This window comes from Tursiops truncatus, chromosome 10 (assembly GCF_011762595.2).
Source record: "Tursiops truncatus isolate mTurTru1 chromosome 10, mTurTru1.mat.Y, whole genome shotgun sequence".
NCBI lineage: Eukaryota > Metazoa > Chordata > Mammalia > Artiodactyla > Delphinidae > Tursiops > Tursiops truncatus.
Genome location: NC_047043.1, coordinates 40,598,850 through 40,623,059, shown reverse-complemented (window position 1 = coordinate 40,623,059; position 24,210 = coordinate 40,598,850). Strand labels below are relative to the sequence as shown.

General features: G+C 45.2%; 1 protein-coding gene across 2 annotated transcripts in view; it reads right to left on the bottom strand.

The window, feature by feature from the left end:
• LRRC1 (leucine rich repeat containing 1) overlaps positions 1 to 24,210 on the bottom strand; it is a 126,897-nt gene that overhangs the window by 45,381 nt on the left and 57,306 nt on the right. The window contains exons 3-5 of one of the 2 annotated variants that reach the window (XM_073810869.1): positions 13,874 to 13,993; positions 9,297 to 9,375; positions 5,966 to 6,055 (exon numbers count right to left, since the gene is read on the bottom strand). In XM_073810869.1, coding sequence (XP_073666970.1) covers positions 5,966 to 6,055; positions 9,297 to 9,375; positions 13,874 to 13,993 — 289 coding nt within the window. The remainder of the gene's footprint in view (positions 1 to 5,965; positions 6,056 to 9,296; positions 9,376 to 13,873; positions 13,994 to 24,210) is intronic. The other variant, XM_019931436.3, reaches the window with a different exon arrangement.

Sequence of the window (24,210 nt, the reverse complement as noted above, 5' to 3'; positions counted from 1 at the left end):
TTGGCACTGTTTTCAAGGGCCTATCTGAAAAATCCGTTCTATTCAGACAGTTTTCTTAAAGCCCATCCCGGACGTGGAACTCTACTCTCAAAGGTCCTATGAAGGTCTCCCTCCTCCTCCACCGCTGCCCTTCTGTGCTAAGTGTCACCTTCGATGATAAAGTCCTTTACTTAACTTTACCCCAACTTTTTCTAAGAGGGATTTAAAGAGCTCTTTAAAAAGTGCAAATATGTAAAAAGTTTCATGAATGAGAAAATGAGGGCCGGGCAAGGGAGGAGGAAACTAGTGTGCTCAGTGGGGCACCTGCAGCAAAGGAAATGCAGCTTTTTCCAGGGAGAAACCAAGTTCAAACCCCCGCTCTACCACCCACCAGCGACACACACACACACACACACACACACACACACACACACACACACAGGCAGATTACTTACCCCCATTTTACAGACAAAGCTAATGAAACTAGGGATGGTTCATGCTAACCTGTGAGTAGGGTGCTGTAACAGGACAGGTGTGCCCATCAGAGCACCGCCCCGCCTCCCCCCCACCCACTGTGCGTGCCACGCAGCACCTCTGCTCCCAGGTCTCCAGGTCCTTTCATCCCATGGAAACTAACACAGCTGCTCTCGCTGATCGTGGGAACCAGCTCTGAGCTTTCTGGCAACAAAAGCAGAAAGGGAAATGTGATAAATGTCAGAACTGTTATTAAAAGGAAGACGCTTACAGTTCTCCCGGTGAGGCATTTTTCCCTCTAAAAAATAAATATTTTAAAAATCTCTCCCTAGTGGCTCCTTATATGGGGGAAATTAAGCAATATTAATGGATAATAATTATTCTTCAGTAGAAGATTTCAGGGCAATGGAAGCAGGTTCTTTTCATAGTTATTTCTTTATGTCAACCTTTTATAGAAACTATATAGCATTTAGCCCAAAAAGTGACAGTGGAGGAACAGGTTAACGAGGTCCCAACACAAAGCGTCTGGAACCTAACTGGATCATCTACGATGTCAGCTTGGAAACCAGCAGCATGCAGGAGGTAACACTGTGCACCTTGTCCCACGAACTTGTTCAGCGTGTCAGAGCCACGGCAGGGTCAGTAGAGACACAAAGAGGGTCTCAGACCCAGAGCCCCACAGCTACAGGAGACAAGGTGGCCTGGGTGCACACGCTAACAGACACACACACACACACACACACACACACAATCAAACACTGAACTAGCCTTCTGTGCGCAGACAAAGCACTCAAGGGCTGATTGTGTGTGCGATGTGGCGGGAGGGGAGGGGCGGTCAGGGAATCTGAGTCTGGGATCTATTTCACCTCTTCCAATCACTGGAGGTTTCATGAAAGAGGCAGAATTTCAACCATTAGGTGGGGAAAAACCTCAGCCAGTTTGTAAAGAGAGGAGGCAGGTAAAGAATTTTGAAGTTCACTTTCATAAAAGGCTTTGAAGCTCTCTGCTTGGTTTGAGCAGAGCTCAGCGGGATCTATAACCCAGTGAAAACTCCCCAATGCATGCTGCTACAATAAACAAGCACCACCAAGCATCTGAAACAGGGGTCTCCAAACTTCGAGTGAAACACATATACAGCAGACTTTTTAAATGAAAATATTATATGGAACACCGATACAAAAAAAAAAAAAACTTTAAAGCTAATAGCAGAGCTGTGGTGGTACAAACAGGGACCAGCAGAGACCACGAACCAGGGCACTGGTCCACACTCTCCACAACTCCCGGCAGAGACTTCCCGGGAACACCTAGGGGCCCAACAAGGCAGAGTTTGAGAACCACTGGTCTCTGGCTTAAGGGACTCCCAAACAGTCTGCTCTAGAGTGGTGGTCCCCACACGTTTAAGAGTAAACCTTCAGGGGCTTCCCTAGCGGCGCAGTGGTTGAGAGTCCGCCTGCCGATGCAGGGGACACGGGTTCGTGCCCCGGTCCGGGAGGATCCCACATGCCGCGGAGCGGCTGGGCGCGTGAGCCATGGCCGCTGAGCCTGCGGGTCCGGAGCCTGTGCTCCGCAGCGGGAGAGGCCACAACAGTGAGAGGCCTGCGTACAGCAAAAAAAAAAAAAAAAAAAGAGTAATCCTTCTATTTATTTAAAAAAAAAATATAGAAGCACTATGTGCCATTATATTGTACACATTATAAAATATATAAAACCAAAAAAATTTAAGTAGAAGATAAAACAAAAGAAAAAATATTTTTAAATATTTTACTAAAGATACAAAAATCTTTCTGGCTCTCATTAGTGAAAGCAATGAGACTGAAAATACTGTATTATGTAGTAAATCTTTTGTTTTACATTTGGGGACAAAACTGATTCTAAATGATTTGTTTTGATACTTGTTTAATGGCTGTAACAGGTGAAAAAGACACCTCACAAAGTTACACTGATCCAAGAACTGCGTCATCAGCTGCACTTATTAAATCACCCTAGGACCAATTTTTTCAAATTTCTTCTGATTATGGAAAGGTCTTTGCTGAAATTCAGCTGATAAATTCCCATCTTCCCCAACATCAAACACTTGCTCATAAAGACTAATCAGAAGGTGTATTTTTCTATTTTTAACAAAGGGGTTTTAAAACACCCATTGAAGGTGAGTTCGTTTCCCGCTCTTTGTTAGGTATCACCTTTCCTTTGAAGGACCAAGTAATGTACTCACGGGCCATCACAGAAAAGAGTCAGCAAATTTGAGACACTTTTATTCTAGTGAAAGAAAAATGTGTGCTTTTGCACGAAGTAGCCCGTATAACTCTCTGTGGTTCAAAAGATTTTCCTGATCATTTCTCATCTTGCCACAAGTATTATGAAGATTCTACTACCTGAGAGACTTGCTTTATCAAGGTAACTGCACTGACGGTTACCTGGCACGTAGCCACGCCCTGTAGAACATGAACCACCTGGGCGATGCTGGCTGCTGCTCATCACCAACAGCTGATGCTGCAGACGCCCAAGCACCCAAACAGTGCACTCAGCAATTCCGCCGGCAGCGGGCTACTGTGCACTGAGGCAAACTCACGGGACCTCTGCACGCCTGTCGAGGACAGTGCATCTTTGCAAAGCGGTGACGAACGCCGAGGACGTGGAAAAGGAAATGCCATGGTATTTTGAGAAGCTGGGCAGGTGCCCATCGGGTAACCCACCTCCCAGAGCACAGATTTGGGGATGTTTAAGAAGGAAATACAAACATTCAGTCTTTCAATGTATACTATTACTTTTTCGAACAGCTGCTAGGTTGTTAGGACAAAAATGCTTATCAAGTTGTTTGGACCTGACTACTTAAAAAATGCACTGTTAGGTGTCGCTAGGGGAATGAGGAGAAAGTCGCTGAGCCCCTCAGGGCCACGGGAGGCGGCTGTCCTACAGTGATGGGGGTGGAGTGGGGGAAAAGCAGGCCTGGGGCCAGGAGCGCCGGACTCCACCTCCAACTCTGCCATCAACGCCCGAATGCTCTTCAAACTGCCGTCGGCGAATCACACGGGATGGGACAGGCTGCCCTCAGCTCCGAGGCCCTGCAAGGCTGCCTGTCCTAAAGGCTGGGCTCTCTCCTCCAGGCGGGACACGCCCACCCGATCCTGGAGAAACCCACAGTTCTCCCAGTTAAGGCCACGTGCTGTGCCAGGTGCCGAAAGGAGATGCCGAGATCCCATCGTCAACTGAGGCTCAAAAGGCCAATGCTGAGGTAGCTGCCCCATCTGACCAAACCGGCAGGGTTAATTTATGCCCAAACCTCCACTTCAGAATCCACAGAGACAACAGTGAGTATCCGTCATGCAAGTGGCCATTCGATGTCATTTTCGTATTTTTTGTAAGACCCGATCTTTGTGCCTTGTTTACGATACCATACTGTCTCTGAGAAGTATTCTGGTTACTAAATATTTGGTTAAATGCTCCCGAGCAACCATGTGGGAATCTTCGGGAAACTGAAGAGTCCCTCCCAAGAGGAAAGTTGGTAAGTGTCAAATAACGATTTGTTTAAAGTACAGTATGCTTATGCAAACAGAAGATCTCCTGGACAGTCACCAACTCAGCCGTTTCAAGTGCCTTTTCAGCACCGTCCAGGGCACAAGAGGGGTCCAGTCTTCCCCAGGGAGGAGTCTGCTCTCCGTTTCTTTCTACTAAGTGAGAACGGACACATAAACCCTAAGTCCAACAGGAAAAAACCATGGAGTCTCTTGCTACGGTAACAAAACCAGGAATAGGAAACGTCCCGTTTCCCATTAATTTTCACCAGCTGACCTAATAAAAATCAGTTGATTCACTCCTCTAACCAATATTCTTACTTTCTGGGTGATTATTCACCACACAGTTCAAGTTCAAAGTGGCATTTTATTTTGGAAACAAGCAGTATATATGAGGCTGTAATAATAACACAAGCTGATTAAATCTAAACTTGAAACAAAACAAAAAACTGCCCTTATTACTGATCAAAAAAGCAGATACACAAGAAACGCTGAACGTTGACAAAAACAAACATAGATATTAACAGAAAAGTGGCATAAAGACTATTGTAAATTATCCTGAAAGGATTGTTAAGTAACATTTTCCATAAAAACAATGCAGTAGGGAGTGAGAGGGAACTCTGGTTTAATAAGAACATATTTTCTCTCAAAGCATGAAACCTGTTTAAAAAGACATGAATGAGGGGATGGAAGGAGCAGCCATCAGGCCAGTGGGAGGCCGGGGAGAGTGGAGGAGGGTCTCAAGGGAATTAGATTCCAGAGACCCCAAGGGGCAGGAGGAGGGCAGCAGCAGTATTTCAGTGGCTATTATATTAATTAGAAATATATGAAACTTGACACAGCAAGAGTGCAGTGCATGAAATCCATGGCAAAACACTGTGAATTTCCTCCACAATGGGTACCATGAACTCAGGGACCCTCTTGTCTCTGTCCCTTCCTGAGAGCTAAGGGGCACAGTTCTTAATCAGCACATGTGCTGGCCCAGGGTCCAAGCATCAGCGTGAACCTCGGAGGAACAGAGACCTGCAGACGGAAACAGGGCAGCCAGCCGTCCTCCTCCTGCAAGGAGGGGACGCAGGGGGCTTCAGACGTCTGGCAAGAGAACCTTTGCAGAACAGACCCAGATACACTGCAGTTCCCCAAAAGGCGAGCTTCTGTTTTATCTTAGAACTTAGGCAGGACGGGTAAGGCCGAGAGAAATCCTTTATGACAGCAGGACACACCGGTCCACCAGTGTCAGCTGGCCACGGTGGGCTTTTAAGTGGTCAAGCATGAGCCACCAGACTGCTTTAAGCCAATGTCTGTCCTGAAGGGATGGAGAAGACTAGAAGACCTACTAAGATAATTCCATCAATCAGTTCATCTGTGGGAATGTGCAAAAGAACACTGATTCACCAGCATACAGTTTCTCCACAGGATTTTATTTCTTGACATGGCTGTCCTCCCCGACCTCCGAGCCAGCATCGTGGACACGTGCCCGTCCCATCCCACCCCTCTCCCCAGCCCACCCCCCCCCCACACACACACACACCACACCTGCTCTCCAGACACACCACCCTAACTCCCTGTTCCCAGGTCCACGGCACACAAACGCTGTCAGAGCTGCTGTTTAGGGCACATGCCCTATGTTTTCAATGAAATTACTACGAGTAGTCGTTTCTGACAGTATTTAATAACCACCTATATAACACATGCTACTTCGCTTCAATTAACTACTCTGGAATCCATCCGTTTAGAGAAAACTTCAAAACAAATTAGGTTTTTCACTAGTAACAAGTAGCAGCATCCTTTTTAACCATTAAAATTTAGGGGCAACTGGATGCAAAAACGCAGAGGCTTCCTTGAGGGAGATATTGCATGATCTTTCTTGAGGGAGATACTGAAGACTGGCTAAACGGCTTTCTGAGTAGAAAAACAAGACCTGTAAAAGCGAAGGAAGTGGAGTTGATGATATAAACGCCCTTTCACCCTGTATACGCAAACTTCACATAAAAACTTACTTGCCAATATTTTCAGGCAGAGACTGCAGTGAGATGTCATTTACAGAAAGACATGTCAAATTCTGCAATTCGGGAAAGCTTTCTGGCAATCTAAAACAAAAAAAAAATGTTATAGTTGAAAAAGAGAAGTGCATATATGGTGCATACTAACATAAATATAAAGACTTCTTCTGTATGCTGACTGAAATCACCTCCTAAAATTACTTTATGTATGGCATATTTGTCTTGTCTTTCTATTTATAAGGAAAAAAATAAGGACCTGGTCTACCTAGCAGTACCGGGGTATGATAAATACTTGCTGACAGGGTGATCCAGAAATAATTAGAGAGGAAAGATATTCAAGCTGTAACAATAAAGGAGAAACAATGTTGTGAGCCTACCGAGTGTATGGCTATGAAAGAAAATGATACATAGTTCCTGAAGCTGAAAGTGCCTAAGAGTGAAAATACTTTATTGATTAACAGAAAATAGAAATTTTAGTCCACAATATTATAATAAAACACAAGAGAGTTGCTTGATTTTTTTTTCTTCCTGTAGCTTACAATACCCAGAGCAAAGCTACGGATTACTTACAATTGATCAGCTGACAGCCAATTGCTACTTTCTTAATATTTTTCTTTTGATTTGATTTAATATGCCAATCATGTGAGATGATTATATGTTTCACAACGTTCTACACAAAGAGAAATTCTGTATACTTCCCTTAGGCTACTGAAGAGTGAGGATTCAAAATAAAAGTATTATTTAAATACCTGCAAAGAAAGTTTACTTTCAATATTTCTATGGTTACTAGTATTTGGAGAGGAAAAAACACAAACTGAAAGCAAAAAACATCTCATTGCATCTAAAATGCTTATACATAAATCTGCTAACATGGAGAAAAGAACACATAACTCATTTTTTTGCAGGGGGTGGTGAGGACTTCTTGCCTTAGTGATAGTCTCTAGATTAGACTCTTTCATTTCTTTCCTCTTTCTAAGTTCTTTTTTTTTTTTTTTTGCGGTACGCGGGCCTCTTACTGTTGTGGCCTCTCCCGTTGCGGAGCACAGGCTCCGGACGCACAGGCTTAGCGGCCATGGCTCACGGCCCAGCCGCTCCGCAGCATCTGGGATCTTCCCGGACCGGGGCACGAACCCGTGTGCCCTGCATTGGCAGGCGGACTCCCAACCACTGCACCACCAGGGAAGCCCCTCTAGGTTCCTTTTTTAAAAAACAATTCCTGGGCTTCCCTGGTGGCGCAGTGGTTGGGAGTGGTTGGGTTCGTGCCCCGGTCTGGGAAGATCCCACATGCCGCGGAGCGGCTAGGCCCGTGAGCCATGGCCACTGGGCCTGCACGTCCGGAGCCTGTGCTCCGCAACGGGAGAGGCCGCAACAGTGAGAAGCCCGTGTACCGCAAAAAAAAAAAAAAAAAAATTCCTATGCTGTTTGACATCTAATACAGGTAATTCCAAACTTCAAAACCAAATGCAGGCCCCGAAAGACAAGAGTATTAACTAGGATTTTCATAATCGATGAAATACATTCTCAGGAATGGTTTTTACAAAGTTGCAACCTCTTCCATAGTGTAATAGAGCTAAGATTTTTTTAATTTATATATCAAAAGATGCAACTTAACAGTTCTGAGTTTTTACCAGAAACTATATATAATTTTAAAACTAGCTAAAATGATCGTAAATATAAGGAAATTGTATCTTTAAATGGCTGATCTGCTTTTTTCACTGGCTCTTAACATTAAGAGCCAAACTAGTGATGTGACCCGATGAGGAAGGCCAGACTTAAGGTCGGGAGAGAGGAAAGCTAGTCTGAGCTGCTGCTCAGAGGCTGCATGACCTTGAAAGGTCATTTCACCTCTTGGAGCCTCAGTTTGTTCAGCCATAAAATCACTAGGCCACGCTGAATAATTTTTAAGGTCCCTTCAACTCACAGACATCGTCTTAATTCTTAAAAGAGCACACCTGCCAAATTAAAACGGCTTTCCTTTAAGAAACCTGCCAAAAACAAGTCCAGGGTGAAAACTGAGTAAGGCCTCATACGATGCAGTGTGTTCTGGTCAAGAGAGTTTTGAAATGATGATAAAGTCACATATCAGCAGACATTAGGGGAAGAACACTAAAGTAGTAGACAAGGGGATTAAGCAACTGAAGAGTTAACAAAAAAACTCCAGAACAGCATAATATTTCCCAGCTGCCCAAGCCTACGAGCTGTCTTGAGCACAAATAGCTCAGTTCAGTTCAACAAACACTGAGGGCTCACTCCATTCCAGAAAGTACAGTAGGGCTGCAGATAGAACCGTAAATGACAGAGGAATATATCTCGTTGGCGGGCCTTGGTCAAAGTGATCATTTACGTGTAGGTTTCGAGTGTTATGAGAAAAGTACGCACAGGGTTACAGGGCCCAGAGGAGGGGCCTCGGTGAGTCGTCAGGAAAGGCCTCCTGAAGAAATGTGATGCTCAGGCTGCATCTTAAAGGAGAGCGAAAGGGTTGGCACCGTCAAAACGAGGGGGAGTGAAATCAGAGACCTGGAGCCTTTATTACAGAGGCCACAACATCAGACAAGGCAATTGAGGGCCATGCAGGTGGAAAGGCCGGCCAAGGTCAGACAGAGGGCGGTGGGGAGGCTGCACAGCACACCAGGAGCTCCCACTTGATCTTACAGGGACGGGGAGCTACAGAAAGGTTTGAGAAAGAGGGACAACCGTACGGATGATGGTTAAGAAAGAGGACAAGACGTGACAACGGTGGTGAGTTAGAAAGCTATCAGGCTAGAGCCTACTAGAGTACTATTTTTCATAAAAATAAATATTACTAGTAACATAATAACTAAAATTCAAAAGACAAAAACCAGAATTGTTTTTAAGACATATTTATACTTCTTAAAAATAAGCAGATACGGGAAAAACAAAACGAAATAGGGCATTCCCCAGCACTCCATACCCAAGAAGATCTAAGCAATTTTGAGACAGATGAGATGAATCCCAAATTTTAACTCAATCTCAATTTTTCTAGACACTTCAAAAAAAAACAAAAAAAAAGGGAATGAAAAGGAAAGGAAGAGTACTTTCCTTTCTTCGAGGTTGCTTACAGAGTCTTGAGAAATTTTATAAATGGGCCCACCTGGCCCAGAGAGACATCTAGAATGGACTCTGGAGGTCTGGTCCCTGCATTGCTGTTTGGGCATCAACTCAGTTACCCTGGCAACACAGGCACCTGGAATCCACTGGTCAGTGGGCTCACGACTGAGCCAGGAGCCACAGGAGGGGCTCCTGACGTCCCCGTGTTCAAAAAGGGTACCCTTAGTACTATGGACAGAAAAGCAAGCAGAAAGGTTACCTAGTCAGTGGGTTTCCGCTGAAGTCAGCGATCTGTAGTGCTTTACAGAATGAGATGCTCTCTGGAATTTCAGGAATATCTGCAGAAGGAAAGAAAATGTCTATCACTGACCACGACTGTTAACAGTTTTCATCATCCTCAAGATGGACCACAGTCGCAAGGGAATATCTACAAAGTACTAACTCCGCTCAAACATGGCATGGATTCCTGAAGTACTTTTCTACATTTATTTTACATTTGCTTTCCTAATATAAGATATATTCTAAACAGAAGCACGTTCAAGAAAAACATAAAAAACAACCACCCCACCAAGTCCCATCACCTCATCAAAACTCACTGAGGGCATTCGGTTGGTAATTCCCTGTAGGCTTTATTTCCCCTATGTTTTCATATGGTTATATCAGTACAAAGTATTCTAAAGTATGCATTTTAAAATTATGGAATTTCTTCTGATTATAGGCATATTTGGAAAATACAGAAAACTCCAGTGAAGAATAAAAAACCACCAACATTCCCATCACCCAGAGACAATATTTTATTCTGATGTATGTTTTTAATTGTCAGACACACATACAGAGTGTGCGTATAAATAGATCATATTTCAAAATACTAGGTTCAAGCTTCACTTTATGTTATTTTACAAACTTTTTCCCCTGTCATTATTTTTCCAAATAGTTTCCCATTCTTAGTGGCACAAAAGCCCACTGCACACATTTCCATATTTCATGTAACCAATCCCCAGTTGTTGGACATTTAGGTTGTTTCCAAGTTCCTAATGTTATAATTATATTTATGTCCATTTCTGGTTATTTCCTTAGGCTAAGCTCCCAGAGTGTAATCACTGTGTCAGAGGCACTAACACCTCTGCAGCACTTGACAAATACTGCTAAATTGCCTTCGAGGGGGCCAGGTACACCTTTATACTTCCACCACCCGATTCAACATCTTTCCCTTCTTCCTTTCTTTCTCTTACATTTGAAAAACTGCCCATGTTATTGGTAAAATAGTCTGGCAACATTTTCTTTTATATTCCTTTGATTACTAATGAGGCTGAATATTTTTCCCCACGTTTACCTGCCACTAAACATTGCGATTCTTGAAATGACCAAAAATGCTATTTTAAATTCCTCTTTCTCTTGGTTTAAACCCTGAGGTTACAGCTTTCAGGGCTGGAAAAGGTTAGTTCACAGCATTTAATTTCAAGAATACATTTATTTTGGACGTACTAATGTTAAGAAGGGCTAAAATAGAAAAGGCTCTCTTGATCCCATGCCATTTCTTCCACCAGCTCGACAAAGGCAAGCAGAGCCAAAACATACCAAATATTTCTAAATTGGGGGTGAAAAGGAGACGGGAGAAATAAAGGGAAAAATGGATGCCCTGCTCCAACACCACAAAGTAAACAGAAGCTACATAAAAGCTCCAAGTACAAATTTAAAAGCTGCAAATATTTAAATTTGTGGTAACATTTGCCTCACACAATTCTCTGCCTTGCATGGTCGTATAAGGTAATGAAGAATACATACTATTAATGATCCTAGTTTCATAAATATGATAGCAGTATATACATATATATATATACACATACACACACACACATATATACACACAAACATACATACATATGTACACATACATGTGTGCGTGTGTGTATACATACATGTTGCATGCATGTGTACACATACATACACACTATGTATGTGTGTGTGTGTGTATATATATGGCTTATCCACATTAAGAATGAACTAGTGAATATAACAAAAAGGAGGTGGACTCACAGCTATAGAGAACAAGCTAGTGGTCACCAGTTGGGTGGGGGGCAGTATAGAGGGAGGGAAGCAGGAGGTACAAACTATTAGGTATAAAATAAGCTACAAGGATATATTGTACAACCCAGGGAATATAGCCAATATTTTATAATAACTATAAATGGAGCATAAGCTTTAAAAATTGTGAATAACTATATTGTACACCTATAACTTAATACAATATTGTACATCAACTAGACTTCAATTTTAAAAAAAAGGAAAAGACCGAAAAAACAAAAGAAGGAACGAACAAAGGTACATCCATCCATCATTACAGGACCAGCACGGCTATCCAGGGTGTGAGGCCTGCCCAGGTAAAAGGTGCTGGTCAGCCCTGCACTCCTGACTGTCACTCCTCGGCCACCACTTCAGGTCCTAGTGAGCAGTTTTTATAAAGCTGAAAAATGAGGTGCAAGGGCTGCACCCGTCACTTCACAAGTGCTACGGAAGATGAAGCTGACACACACACACACACACACACACTGTACAGCAGCTTTCTGCTTGATCTGAGGAAAAGATCAAGGAAACAGAGAAAGAGGAAAGGCACATCAATTTGGTAGAAGTCTTTAATATTTCTCAGACCATCAGAAACATCCCTGAAGCTCAGGAAGATGGGCCTACCAAGGAACACATGAACTCTGGTCGGGGCTGGTCTGGAGTCAGGGTATCTGAGGGTAACAACAGCAACTTCCAGAGAACACAGCTGGACCCAGTCCAGACAGAGCTGCCTTGTAGGAAGACATTCCATCCCTAGGCAAACCTGCTTGTACACAAGATCGGCAAACAGAACATAGGTCTCAACTCCAAAGACCATTTCTTTCTACCATACGCATGTTGCTAATTTAACTGAAAAGAAGGTATTTGCCTGTAAAAATAATAGCTTTAGACAAGGAAGGCAACAGTGTGGCTAGAAGAGTCCTGCTTACTGGTTTGCTTTAAATTACTAAAATTATCAGAGCAGAAAACTAAGGAAGGGAATGCCTGTTCCTTCTTAAATACTTAGCTAAAATATCACACCCTCAGGGACACCTCCTTTGGGCCCCAAGATTCGGTTGGATCCCCGTGCTCTCAGGTTCCTGAAATCTGTTACAGTTTTAGTTAAATAATTGTTTGGTGATGGTCAATCTCTCTTATTGAACTCTAGGCTCACTGGGAAGAAAGACCATGTGGGCCTTGTCTGTTGCTGTTTCCCCAAAGCTGACATAGTACAGTCGGCCTACAGGTTCCACATCTGGGAATTCAACCAACTGTGGATCAAAATATTAAAAAAATATTCCAGAAAGGTCCAAAAAAAGCAAAACTTCAATTTGCCTCATTGGGCAACTATTTACATAGTATTTAAATTGTATTTACAACTGTTTGCATTGTAATAGGTATTATAAGTAATCCAGAGGTGATTTAAAGGATATGGGAAGATATGCAAAGTTATATGCAAATACTATGCCATTTTACATAAGGGATTTGAGCATCCTTGGATTTTGGTATTTTGTCCTCCACAGAGGCCAAGGGGTGACTGTACTAAGCTTAAACAGCCCACGGGTACTGAATGAATAAATGAGAAACTCACATTGTTAAATCTCTGCAAAGACAGTTGCTCTCTAATGTGAGTCATGAAATATCCCCTGTAGGGTGGGTATTATCTCTGTTTTACTAGTAAGAAAACTGCTTGGTCCCAGATCTCTTACAAGAGATAGTATAAAGGCTGCAGGTTATTCCCAGCTGCAATCCCCTTTAACTGTCTTCCAAGTGTTTTGCTCTGGACAAATGTGAGGTTTAAGACTAAACATATGAAAAACTATAGACAAAAACCACTTCTCAATGAGGCCAAGGCTGACCACCAACCTTTTCTGCATTTATGAGGTCTGCAGCCTCGGATAAACTATTTAACCTACCTGTGCCTAATTTCCTTATCTGTAAAATGGGTCATCAACAGATATTTTCAAATAATACCAGTATATCATACCTTAAGTGCTGCAGAAGTTCAGAGAAGGGAGAAAATGAAACAAAGAAGGACACTTACACTTTGAACCAAATAAATAAGAGTAGAGGAGCAGCATAGGCAGGAATGTGACACTGGATGCAAAGTGGGGAGAGGGTAGGCCCTGGGCACAGTTTGCCTGAACTTCAGGATATCAGTTTGGGGGTGTCTGGAGAGGAGGCCGGAGAAATCTCTTGACAGAAGACTACCAATGCCAGGCTGAGCTGTTTACAATTAATTTGCCAGACAAGGAGTTTCCTCTTCTCTAAAAGAGGGATAATCACAGCTCCAGCTTAGGGTTGCAAAAGAATAAAGGAGAGTCACACAAATAAAAGCACATGGTACCCTCTACTGGACCTCTTTCTTATACTGGGTGGGGGATCAGTAGAGAGGACCACTATTTTCCATTCAAAGCCAAATAATTTTTTTATTGAAATATAACTGACTTACAATGTTGGATTAATTACTGCTGTACAGCAAAGTGATTCAGCTATACATATATATATTCTTTTTTTATATTCTTTTCCATTATGGTTTATCACAGGATATTGAATATAGTTCCCTGTGCTATACAGTAGGACCTGGTTGTTTATCCATCCTACGTATAATAGCTTACATCTGCTAACCCCAGCCTCCCACTCCATCCCTCCCCAACCCCATCCCCCTTGGCAACCACCAGTCTGTTCTCTATGTCCGTGATTCTGTTTCATAGATAGGTTCATTTGTGTCATATTTTAGATTCCACGTATAAGTGATATCATATGGTATTTGTCTTTCTCTGTCTGACTTACTGCACTCTAGTATGATAATCTCTAGGTCCATCCATGTTGCTGCAAATGAAGGCCGAATAATTTGAAGAAGAGTGGCGTTATTAATAGAGATGAGAGGCCTGAGAGGGCTTTTGCTTCTATCTGAGAAGGAATAAAACCCTGAATAAACATCTATTTACATACAAATATTAGAAATAACTCATGAGGTTTTTCCTCTCATTAAAGAAGGTACCCCCAAACTTATAGCTGCCAACATTCAGCTTAGTTCAAGCTGCTATATAAGGTGAAACAAACAAAAAAATCTTTACTCATATTTTTCATGTATTTAAACTGGCTTTGTCTTATATACGTCCAAGAATAAAAGCATAAAATTTGATATTTACGAAATGTCTGAAAATGATTGTAAAATTAAGTAATCTCTTCCCTACAATTTTCTTAAAATAACCTTCAATTCAGACCCATTCTAAACTACCATCATTTCTGAATCAGAATTGCTTTGAGTTAGTGAGATGTGGTTGCACTTCAAAAATAAAAATACTGAATCTGTTGTTTACCAATATAACCATCACTACCACCTGTATACAGGCGACTGACAATCAGTTCTAAACTCTGCAGTGCCAAAAATCGTCACCACCACCAAGCAGACAACCATCCTGGCACCATGAGCCCAAGGGCTTCTGAGAGAGAATACACTTTTCACCGCAGATACTGTCATTTAGAAAGTGATTTAGAAGGACAGTGCTTGCCCTTCCTGGCACTCCTCCTATTTTCTCAGCATCCATTTTTAACATATCAGGCTGGGGTTCCACCTTCCCCAGCCCCCTAACCCTCAGAAGTAATACAGAGCCTTAGCCTGCAATCCTCTATAAGGAATCCGATGCCCAGAAGCCTCAAGGTGGACCACGCCCTTTCCTGAAAAGCTATCACCATCTCAGGGCCCCCCTTGGGATAGACACAGGCTGGACTGTGTGACCTTCCTTCTAACTCCTTCTAAGGAGTTTAGAACCTTCCAGGGCATTTCCTGTCACAGAGAACGGTGCACGAACGGCCTGTCCAGTCTATGATCGCAGCCCCTGCGTGCAGCGGAATAAGTTCTTTCTGAATAACTGAGTTACTCACTGGCATTTCTTCTGGTTCTATATAAACAGCATCTCTTCTCCTGGGTTCAAGACCTGTCTGAGGTCCGCAGTTACAGTGCGAGGCTCTCTCCACCAAGAGATCATGAAATGCGAAACAGAACGAAAGTCTGCAGGCCCGCAGCAGGCGTGCAACACTACTGAATTACCTACCAACTGCGCTGGGCCTGGAATCCAGAGACAGACTCCAGGCCCTGCGCACGGGGATGCCTTCACTGCCGGGCGGCCCTGCTCCTCGCAAAGGGCTGCTGGCCTTCTCTGCCTTGTCCACCACCCCAGGCTACTGAGAGGTACGATGAGATGATGTACAGGGTAACGTGGTAAAGTACACAAATGTAAAGGGCTAGGTGGGGGGAGGTGTTCCCCCCCGAGGGGCACAGGCTGGCTTTCTCACTTTTTCTATCAACGTGTGGGATCTGGGGCACATGGTCCCCCCTCCTCTCACCCCGACACACTCAGACCAGAGGGGAAACTGTCCTCAAGACCCCTGCCAGCACAGAGGGAACTGAGTCTCTGCTTGAGCATTTTGTTATCAGTATCCCATCTCAGAGAAATGTGCAGCTGCACGAACCGTCAGGCATTGAGGGCAGTACCTCAACGCATCACTGATACTAAACCACATCAGAAACAAACAAAAAATAAGACAGCACAAGCAAACGGCGCCATGGCAACGACAGCCACCCCTGAACTGCCCTCAGAGATCCAGGGGCAGAGGTGACCCAACAGCCACCTGGCCGTCCCAGAGGCACCCGGGTACCAGACTCTAACCTCCCCTGGCCTCTGCGGTGACATTCCACAAGCCACCTCGAGACTTGTCCTGGGAATAAATGTGCACCAGGGCCCACCAGCCAGTGCTGGTCGCCATGGAGGCAGGCGCACACACACCTCCCTTCAACCACATATACACCTATACTTTTTAGCACAGTACTTCTACTTTAGAGGAAGATTTGAAATTGCTCCCCACTGCCTGGAGCTCTGAGAAGCCCCCTTTGCAATCGGTCACCTGACAGTTGTTGTCACCGCCACCTTCGACACAAGTAGCAGGTCTCAGGCACTGAGAGAACAGCAGGGGACAGACTCAAGGTCAGGAAGTGACAGGTACAGGTCTGAAAGAGGAACTCCTCCGAACCCTGTTACACCACTTGACCGTGTGGCCCCAGATAAGAAGAGATGCCTTTCTGAGGGTCTTCATGCATCATCTAATCCCAAAAACAAAGAGTGGGATGGATGGTGGTGGTCCCGCAAGCAGATGCAGAAGCAGGCCTGGAAACATTAACTAAACAGCCCAAGGTCACTGTGCTCACGTGTGGAGGAGCAGAGCTTTGAAATTCGGGTCCATCTGCTTCACGGCAAGGAAGAGGACAGTCAGATTCCATTGGTTCCAAACGTGCTGGAGAAAGAGATGCTGGAGGAAATGCACCTGGGGAGACAGACGAGGTGGGAATACAGGCCCGCGGTTCCGAGAGAGGTCTGCGCAGTCATCTCACCCAGAGACAGGGTGGGTGAACTCTGTTGTGAGAGCCCCCAACAGGCAGCTGGGGGCAGAGCCAAGAGGTCGAGGGAGCAAAGGGGTCCCCGAGGGGGTGGGTCTATGGTGCGGCCAGCAGGTAGGGGACACGGGCTGGGCCGCAGGGATCTGCTGCCACCGTCCAGAGGCGCCAACAGAGAGAGTGGTTTGAGGGGAATCAAACCGCAAAGGTGGAGAAGGCAGGTCGCCTGCCGGTTCCTGTGGACAGAGAGGAACGGAGGGCATACAGCAGCTGCCCGACTCCAGTCTCAGACACGGGGCTCCTGGCCAGCAACATGGGGAAACGAGGAGACAGTGGCACGACTTTCCGACCATGAAGCCAGATGTGTATATTGACAAGGGTCACTGTCCTCTGGGCTCTGTTTAATCCGAGATTATAGCCTGACTGCGGCCTCGAAATCTCCTGGCTTTTTACTCAATGACAATGAGTTCTTATCAAAATAAAGACTTAGCAATCCTGTGTCACAATCCCTGTAAAATAAATCCTGCTGTTCCATTACATCTGAAAGTCTGAGAGCCTGGAGACTTCGGAGTGTGCCGTCAAAAGGCCTGGCAATCCAGGGGAGAGAGGAGGGAGGGGGTTATGGCTTGAGGAGAAAACCAAGGTCAAGGGGAAAGTTCACTGTAGCGTGCTTGGGTCTGATCTTTTTGTTTGGGACATCTGCGGGGGGCGCGGAGAGGCAGACGGAAGTAGGATGAAGGAGCGTGGGTGCTCATGCCCGTCTTTGCTCAGAAGGCAGCACGGAGGGGACGCAGGGCCGAGGGGAGGCTGAGGGTGGAGGCTTCAGAACCCCGTCCCTGTCCACATCCACAGGGGAAGACGGAAGGGGCACCTGGAGGCGTGGGTGCAGACGAGGGAGAAGCCCACAGGCTGGGAGATGCCCCTTCCCACAGCAGAGGCAAGTGACAAAACCCCCAACATGAAACATGCTCAGCAAACAGTGAACCCCGCATCCACGAGGTGCATGCAGTGGGCAGGGAAGACGGGAGGCTCACCCTGGCATGGAGAGGGGGATCCCGTCACGCATAAACACCATGAATGCAGGCCTGGCCAAAGACAGGATTCAAACACAAGGACTAAACAACCAGCCGTGAACAGAATGAGCGCGTGAAAAGAGATGCTGCCGGGCCGTGGTGAAATACTGAATGCTATGACTTCAGGCTCGCTCTGTACATCATGCTGCTTCATTGAGGACTATTTACTGCTCAGGTAAAACAGGGCCCTGTGTGCCAAACGGGCTGGCTGACTGCTGGCTGCCTGATACCATCCTGCTTAAAAATACCTGGGACTGTCAAGAAAGGCTCAGTATGAATGCGTGATCCCAGTCTGCATTTGCTGCCCCAGCTGTTCCTCAGGGTGTGCAGGGAAGAAAATAATAATGTGAAGTGGACATTTTTTGTTTTCAAAGGCACCATCTCAGTTATCACATTATTCCAACACCCAGGGACTCGCCCAGGAGGCAGCCGGCCTTTGTAGACAAAAGACGTGATTCCTGCCCCGGCAGCCTTTCCAGCATCTGGAAGGAAAAATGGGAACAGACAGTGCAGGGCAGAAAGGCTGGCATGGCCTCTGCGTGGTGCATGGGGAAGGTGGGACACGGGCCCTTTGTCAAAGTTTTATTTTGAGTCTTGGTAACTTGTGCTGGGAACAAATTTTCCCAGCCCAGAGGGTTTTCACCTAATTCCAGCCACAATCACAAAAATAACCTTTACTCCTCAGCTCTTCCTCCCCAGCTGAGTTGGCTCAATAAACACAAATATGTCCCAAGATACAAGATCTCCTGTTTTGGAAAAAAAAATAAAAAATTTCACCGGAAAGAAAGAATTACAGAAAAGTAAATGTTAGGTTTCATACCGAATGAGAAGGGGGGTTGGGGGGAATGTGGACAGTTTGGCATCCTTTCTATTTGCCCTCCTCCCAAAATAAAATATATAGGATTTTGAAATAATGTCTACTTAAACCTCAAGATAACAGCAACTAAATATCGAAACCGAAAAACAATATTTGTATTCATCAGCTATTTTAACAGTCACTCAAAATTACTGCTCATTTTAATTACTCCCATTTAATATGGACAAAATCACAACTCCTGGTATCTATGCACCAAAATTCTCTAGGGAAATGAGGTCTTCCAATGGATCCAGGATGCTACAATCCAGAAATGAAGGCTTCTGCTCTCCCCCAAGCTCCTCCATCTTCTGAGACTGCACACCCTTTCCCTCCCCTGAACTGCAGATAAGCACCTGGGGTCAGGGTCCCCCTGCACGTGGATTCTGTGGGTCTGGCCCCGTGCTGCTCGTGACACCTTTATAAGTGTACTTCACCTTTCCAGTTAGCATCTGTGACCATCAGCTGAGATAAACATCCTCTCACACCACCACACCACACACAGTGTTTGCCAACTGACAGACCACAGGCTGGGGTGAGTCATTCAGACTCCTAAAGCCACGCTCTGTGGAACACAGAGAACAGAGGACAGGGCGCAGGGCTGGGGGCGACAGTGTGTTCTCCACAAGTGCAGGGAGAAGCCTCCTGGCCCAGAGGAACTCGCCAGAACGCTGAGGGTCAAGAGTTCCCACCAGCCCCTCCCAGGGCACATCCCTAACCCGGGGCCAAAAAAAACACTGAGGATCCCAGAGGCTGGGGATTACCAAATTTCACAGAACAGAAGAATCACTCGGAGCGCTTCCTCGATGAAAGGGCTGGGCCCACTCCGAGCCAACGGATTCACAGGGTCTAGGGTCTGGAGAAGGAATCTGCATTTTAATCCAGCTCTCCTGGAGATGCAGAGTAAAAGGGTCTTCAAGCCCCCGAGAAACACTGAGGCATTTAACCTAATTGGTTCTCAGCCCTGAACGCACATCAGAATCACCTGGTGTCATCATCACCCGAGATTGCAGTAAGTCAGCCTGCGTGGGATCCAGGAAGAAAGACAAATATCATATGATAGCACTTCTATGTAGAATCTAAAAGAAATGATACAGATGAACTTATTTACCAAACAGAAGCAGACTCACAGACATAGAAAGCAAAGTTACGGTTAGCAAAGGGGAAAGGGGGTGGAGAGGGATAAACTAGGAGCTTGGGATTAATAGACACACGCTACTATATATAAAATAAATAAACAACAAGGTCCTACTGTATAGCACAGGGAACTATATTCAATACCCTCTAATAACCTATAATGGAAAAGAATCTGAAAAAGAATATATTTTTAACATATTTATTTACATATATATTTTTATAACTGAATATATATTTATATAACTGAACCACTTTGCTGTACACCAGAAACTAACACAACATTGTAAATCAACTATATGGCAATAAAAAAAAAAACCCTACCTCAGGTGAATCGAAGATGCAGCCAGGTCAGGGCCCACTGATGATGAGGCCCTGGCTGTGATGGTGTGGTACCCAACTTACCCAACAATTACTCACAGCTCCTGTCCACCATCCACCTCCAGAGTAAAGCTATTTCTGCTCTTAGACAGAAGCCCAGCCTACAACACGTAAGGCTATGTGCGCTGAGCGCCTGCTTGATCAGACTGCTTCAAAGGGAGCCAGAACAGTGATGGGAGGTAAAGTAAAGCTGTCTTGTTGTTTGGAAGAAGATGGGGACAAGAGTAGGGGGAAGAGGTGGGGTAAAGATGCAAAGGGGGTCTGTTTGAATCTAATTAACGGCTTCCTTCCCATTTTTAGATAAAATCAATTTTTAAGAACTCCCTCTACCTGTAATACAAGTACACTTTTTCAACACTAACCCTAAAAAGAAAAGAGGTTAAACTAGAAAACGGAGTGCAAAAGTATTCTAAAAAGGGCTCAAAAACATGTTTATGCTATTCCAAAAAATACTGCAGAAAAAGAGCTTAAGGGCTTAAATATATAAGCTGTCAACTCACAGATGAAAAGGTATGATATTACTAACAATTTCAGGTGTACAGCAAAGTGATTCAGACATATAGATATATACAGATTCTTTTTCAGATTCTTTTCTCTTATAGGTTATTACAGAATATTAAGTACAGTTCCCTGTACTATACAGTAGGTCCTTGTTTGTTATCTATTTTATATATGGTAGTGTGTACCTGTTAATCCCAAACTCCTAATTTATCCCTCCCCCCCATTTCCCTTTGGTAACCATAAGTTTGTTTTCTATGTCCGTGGATCTATTTCTGTTTTCTATATAAGGTCATTTGTATCTTTTGTTTTTCAGATTCCACAAATGAGTGATATCATATATTTGTCTTTCTCTAACTTACTTCACTTAGTATGATAATCTCTAAGTCCATCCATGTTGCTGCAAATGGCATTATTTCATTCTTTTTATGGCTGAGTAGTATTCCATTGTATATATGTGTATGTGTGTGTGTGGGTATATATATATACATCTGTGTATCTGTGAGATAGATAGATATATCAATCACATCTTCTTTATCCATTCTTCTGTCAAAGGACATTTAAGTCACTTCCATGTCTTGGCTATTGTAAATAGTGCTGCCATGAACACTGGGGTGCATGTGTCTTTTCAAATTATGGTTACGGTTAGGTTCTTAAATGAGTGGCTCCTGGCTCCAATTTAATTTACGTGAGTTTCCCTGGAGATTAAAATGAAGACTCCGGGGATCCTGCTCTGGGAATTCTGAACGTGTAGTCCTTGGGGAAGGTGGGAAATATGCAATTTTAACAGATTCTGACGTAGGCGGTCCCAGAGCCCACCTGGAGAAACACTGCTCCAAGCGAAGGAAGGAAGACCAAAATCCAAAGTCTAACTTTCCAGGTAGAAAGAATTCTTGCTCCCATCATATCTGAAATCCCCTTTCTCTGTGGTCTGATGGTCAGCAGGACATTCTGATTTGCTGGACTTTGTCATCTTTTTCTCCATCCTCCCTTTTAAGCCTACAAGCATGGTTTTGCCCACATGGTCTGTAGGCCTCTGCGGAGAGACTGTAGCTCGTCGTTTCTTGGACAGGATTCTTCCTTCTGCTCTATCTGTGATAACATCCCAGCTCCTGGCATGCAGAGAAAGCACAATAAAATTTTCTCGAAGTTCCTATGTGCTTCTTTTCAAGAACTTAAAATCCATTATAAAGATCACACCTTATAATGCCATGGAAGTGCTAAACCTCACATTTCATTGATTCTCTGCCAGCCATCTACCAGTTTCTGAACTGATTAATTCACATAATTCAAGAAATCTGCACCTAAGGCTGGGTAGAGGGGCTGCAGACCCTGCACCTTGTTACAAAGCACCATTCAGAGAATAAGCGCTCCTACAAATCAAAAAGCGACAAGAACAGGGGCTCTCCTCTTGTATCCAGTTTCTCTCTGAAGTTAAAACGGAAGCAAGGGCAAAGCCTAAGAGAGCACCCTATTCATTCACGTGTCCCTATATCAGACTATTTACGCAGCTAATACTTGGTGAACCCTGGTGACTTATGTCAGGCTATGTTGCAGAAGCTAAGGAGGCAAAGGTGAGGCACGGCCTTTGCCCACAATGATCTTAAAATGCAGTGGGGAAGAGAGGTGTCATAAAAATAAGCCCAGTGTAGTGTGACACCCAACACGGGCAACCTCACCAGGGCGGGGAGAGCCTGTGAGTGGGAAGGGCAGGTTGATGACTTAAACTTTGCCTCCATTGACTTTTTATAATGAACCATATACTGCTTTCCTAATTATTAAAAAAAAAAAAATCCCAAGGTGAAATAAACTTGGAAATACAATGGGTAAATGCAACCATTAAAGGATCTTAGAAGGAAAAACACTGTCTGTGGTCCTCAACACTTAACATGGAATAACCAGGCTTAAAATGCCAGAGTCCACTCTCGTCCCAACCATCGCTGACGACCAGACTCCAGAAAAAAGAATATTGGTGACTGGTTTCCCCCACCTTTTGCCTTCTGGGTGTGCCTGAGACGGCTCATTCCCATGCCAGACACCCATCAAACCCATACACATTATGACCCAACTTATGAAACTCCTCCATTAATTATATCACGGTCAGCCGTCCAAGACACACATCACGTCAGGGTCGCTCCCGTGCCTTAGAACTGGCAGATCCAGCAGGAAACCGTGATGGCTGTTGTTTCCTCCTGGAAATGGGGGCTGCAGGTGTTTTTCAAGCACTTCTCTAATCTCGCAAAGAGAGTCCGGAGAAAGGCACAAAACAACAAGCAATGAATGCCATAAACCGCTCGGGCGTTGCTTCTCCGGTCACAGATGACCTCCCAGATGCCAAATCAGCCCACGTTCACTGCCCATCCAGCCCCTTTTTTCCAGGCAGCCTTCCCGGATGTGCTTCCCGCATCTGGCTCCCAGGCAAGGTCTTGGGATGCTCCCGTTTCTCCACCTGCTCCTTCCCAGCCTCTGTCTCAGGCTCCTTTTCATCGGTCCTTTCACGACGGTGCTCCCCAAGGTCCTGCCTTCCCGCAGCCGTGCCTGGACCGTCTCATCTGTGGCGACAACTCCATCCATTGATCTGCAAGCGTTAGCTCCACCCGTGAGGTCAGTCCTCCGGGGAGTCTGACGTGGTGGCAGTCGGCCACGCTCTCGCTCGGCTTGTCTATGACACCAGCCAGCACTGCTGAGCAGACCAACCGCCGCTCCTTCTTGGATCTTCCTCTGCTCTGCCTTAAATGGTGACATCCTGCACGCCCCTGCCCTTCATTCCCGCAGCCCCAGATATCCCCTGCACAAGGATGCCTCCCTAACCTTCACCTCCCCTGAGCCTCAGACCCTGATACTCAGCTGCCCACCGAACACCTCCACTGGGATCTTCCAAAGGCATCTCCCCCTCATCTTTGCTCTCAGTCCTGTCCTGTCTTGCGTCTCCCGTCTCCCCACGGTGGGAAGTGGGAGTTTATCCCAGTCGCAGACCTCTCACTCGCCCTTTCCTCCACATCCAACACATCCCCTCCCCATCTGTCACCCACACGCCTGGTCCAGTATCTCCCTTTTTCCTGCCCCCCCCCTCCAGTCTCTCCATTACCCACATGGATGCCTAGCCTCTGCCTCCAGGCTGCCCCCATTCAACCCCATGCTCCCTGCTGGTGCCGGGAGACCTGGGAGTCACGCCCCGGCTGGACACCCTTTCACAGCGCCAACCCTACCCCCACCCCCCGGGTTTCAAGAAAACACTCCCTAGCCGAGCCCACAGGCCCCCGTGATCCCGCCGCCATCCACCTCTCTCCGGCCTCGTCTCTTGCCATGCGCTACGGTAATACCTTGCGTTTCCCAAATTTCAGACCTTCAGACACACACACACATGCTATATCATCTGCCCAGGAACATCCTTCTTGTCCTTCTTGTCATTTCTTCGTCTCTACCTGCAACTTGTTCCTCAGAGCTTGAGTAAATGTCATCTTTCCCAGGAAGTCTTCTTAATACTCTTCCCTTCCCCAGGAATGACGGAGACCCCACCCCACCCTGGGCTCCTTCAGGCACACCTCTGACACCGTCCTGTCATCGCAGATGGACCTGGTCCTTTCATTCCTGTCCCCTAAATCCCTTGAGAGCCATCACCAATCTACCACTAGCCAGCTACCACTGGCTCCTAGCACAGAACTCGAATACCTGGTGCTAGTTTAAAAATTCAGGAAATGAATACAACTCATTCTGAAACTCTGTTCCTGCTCCCTTGTCCCTTATCTCAGTGAAGTGTGCGTTCCGGCCAAGACTTCACCAGTGCTTTGCT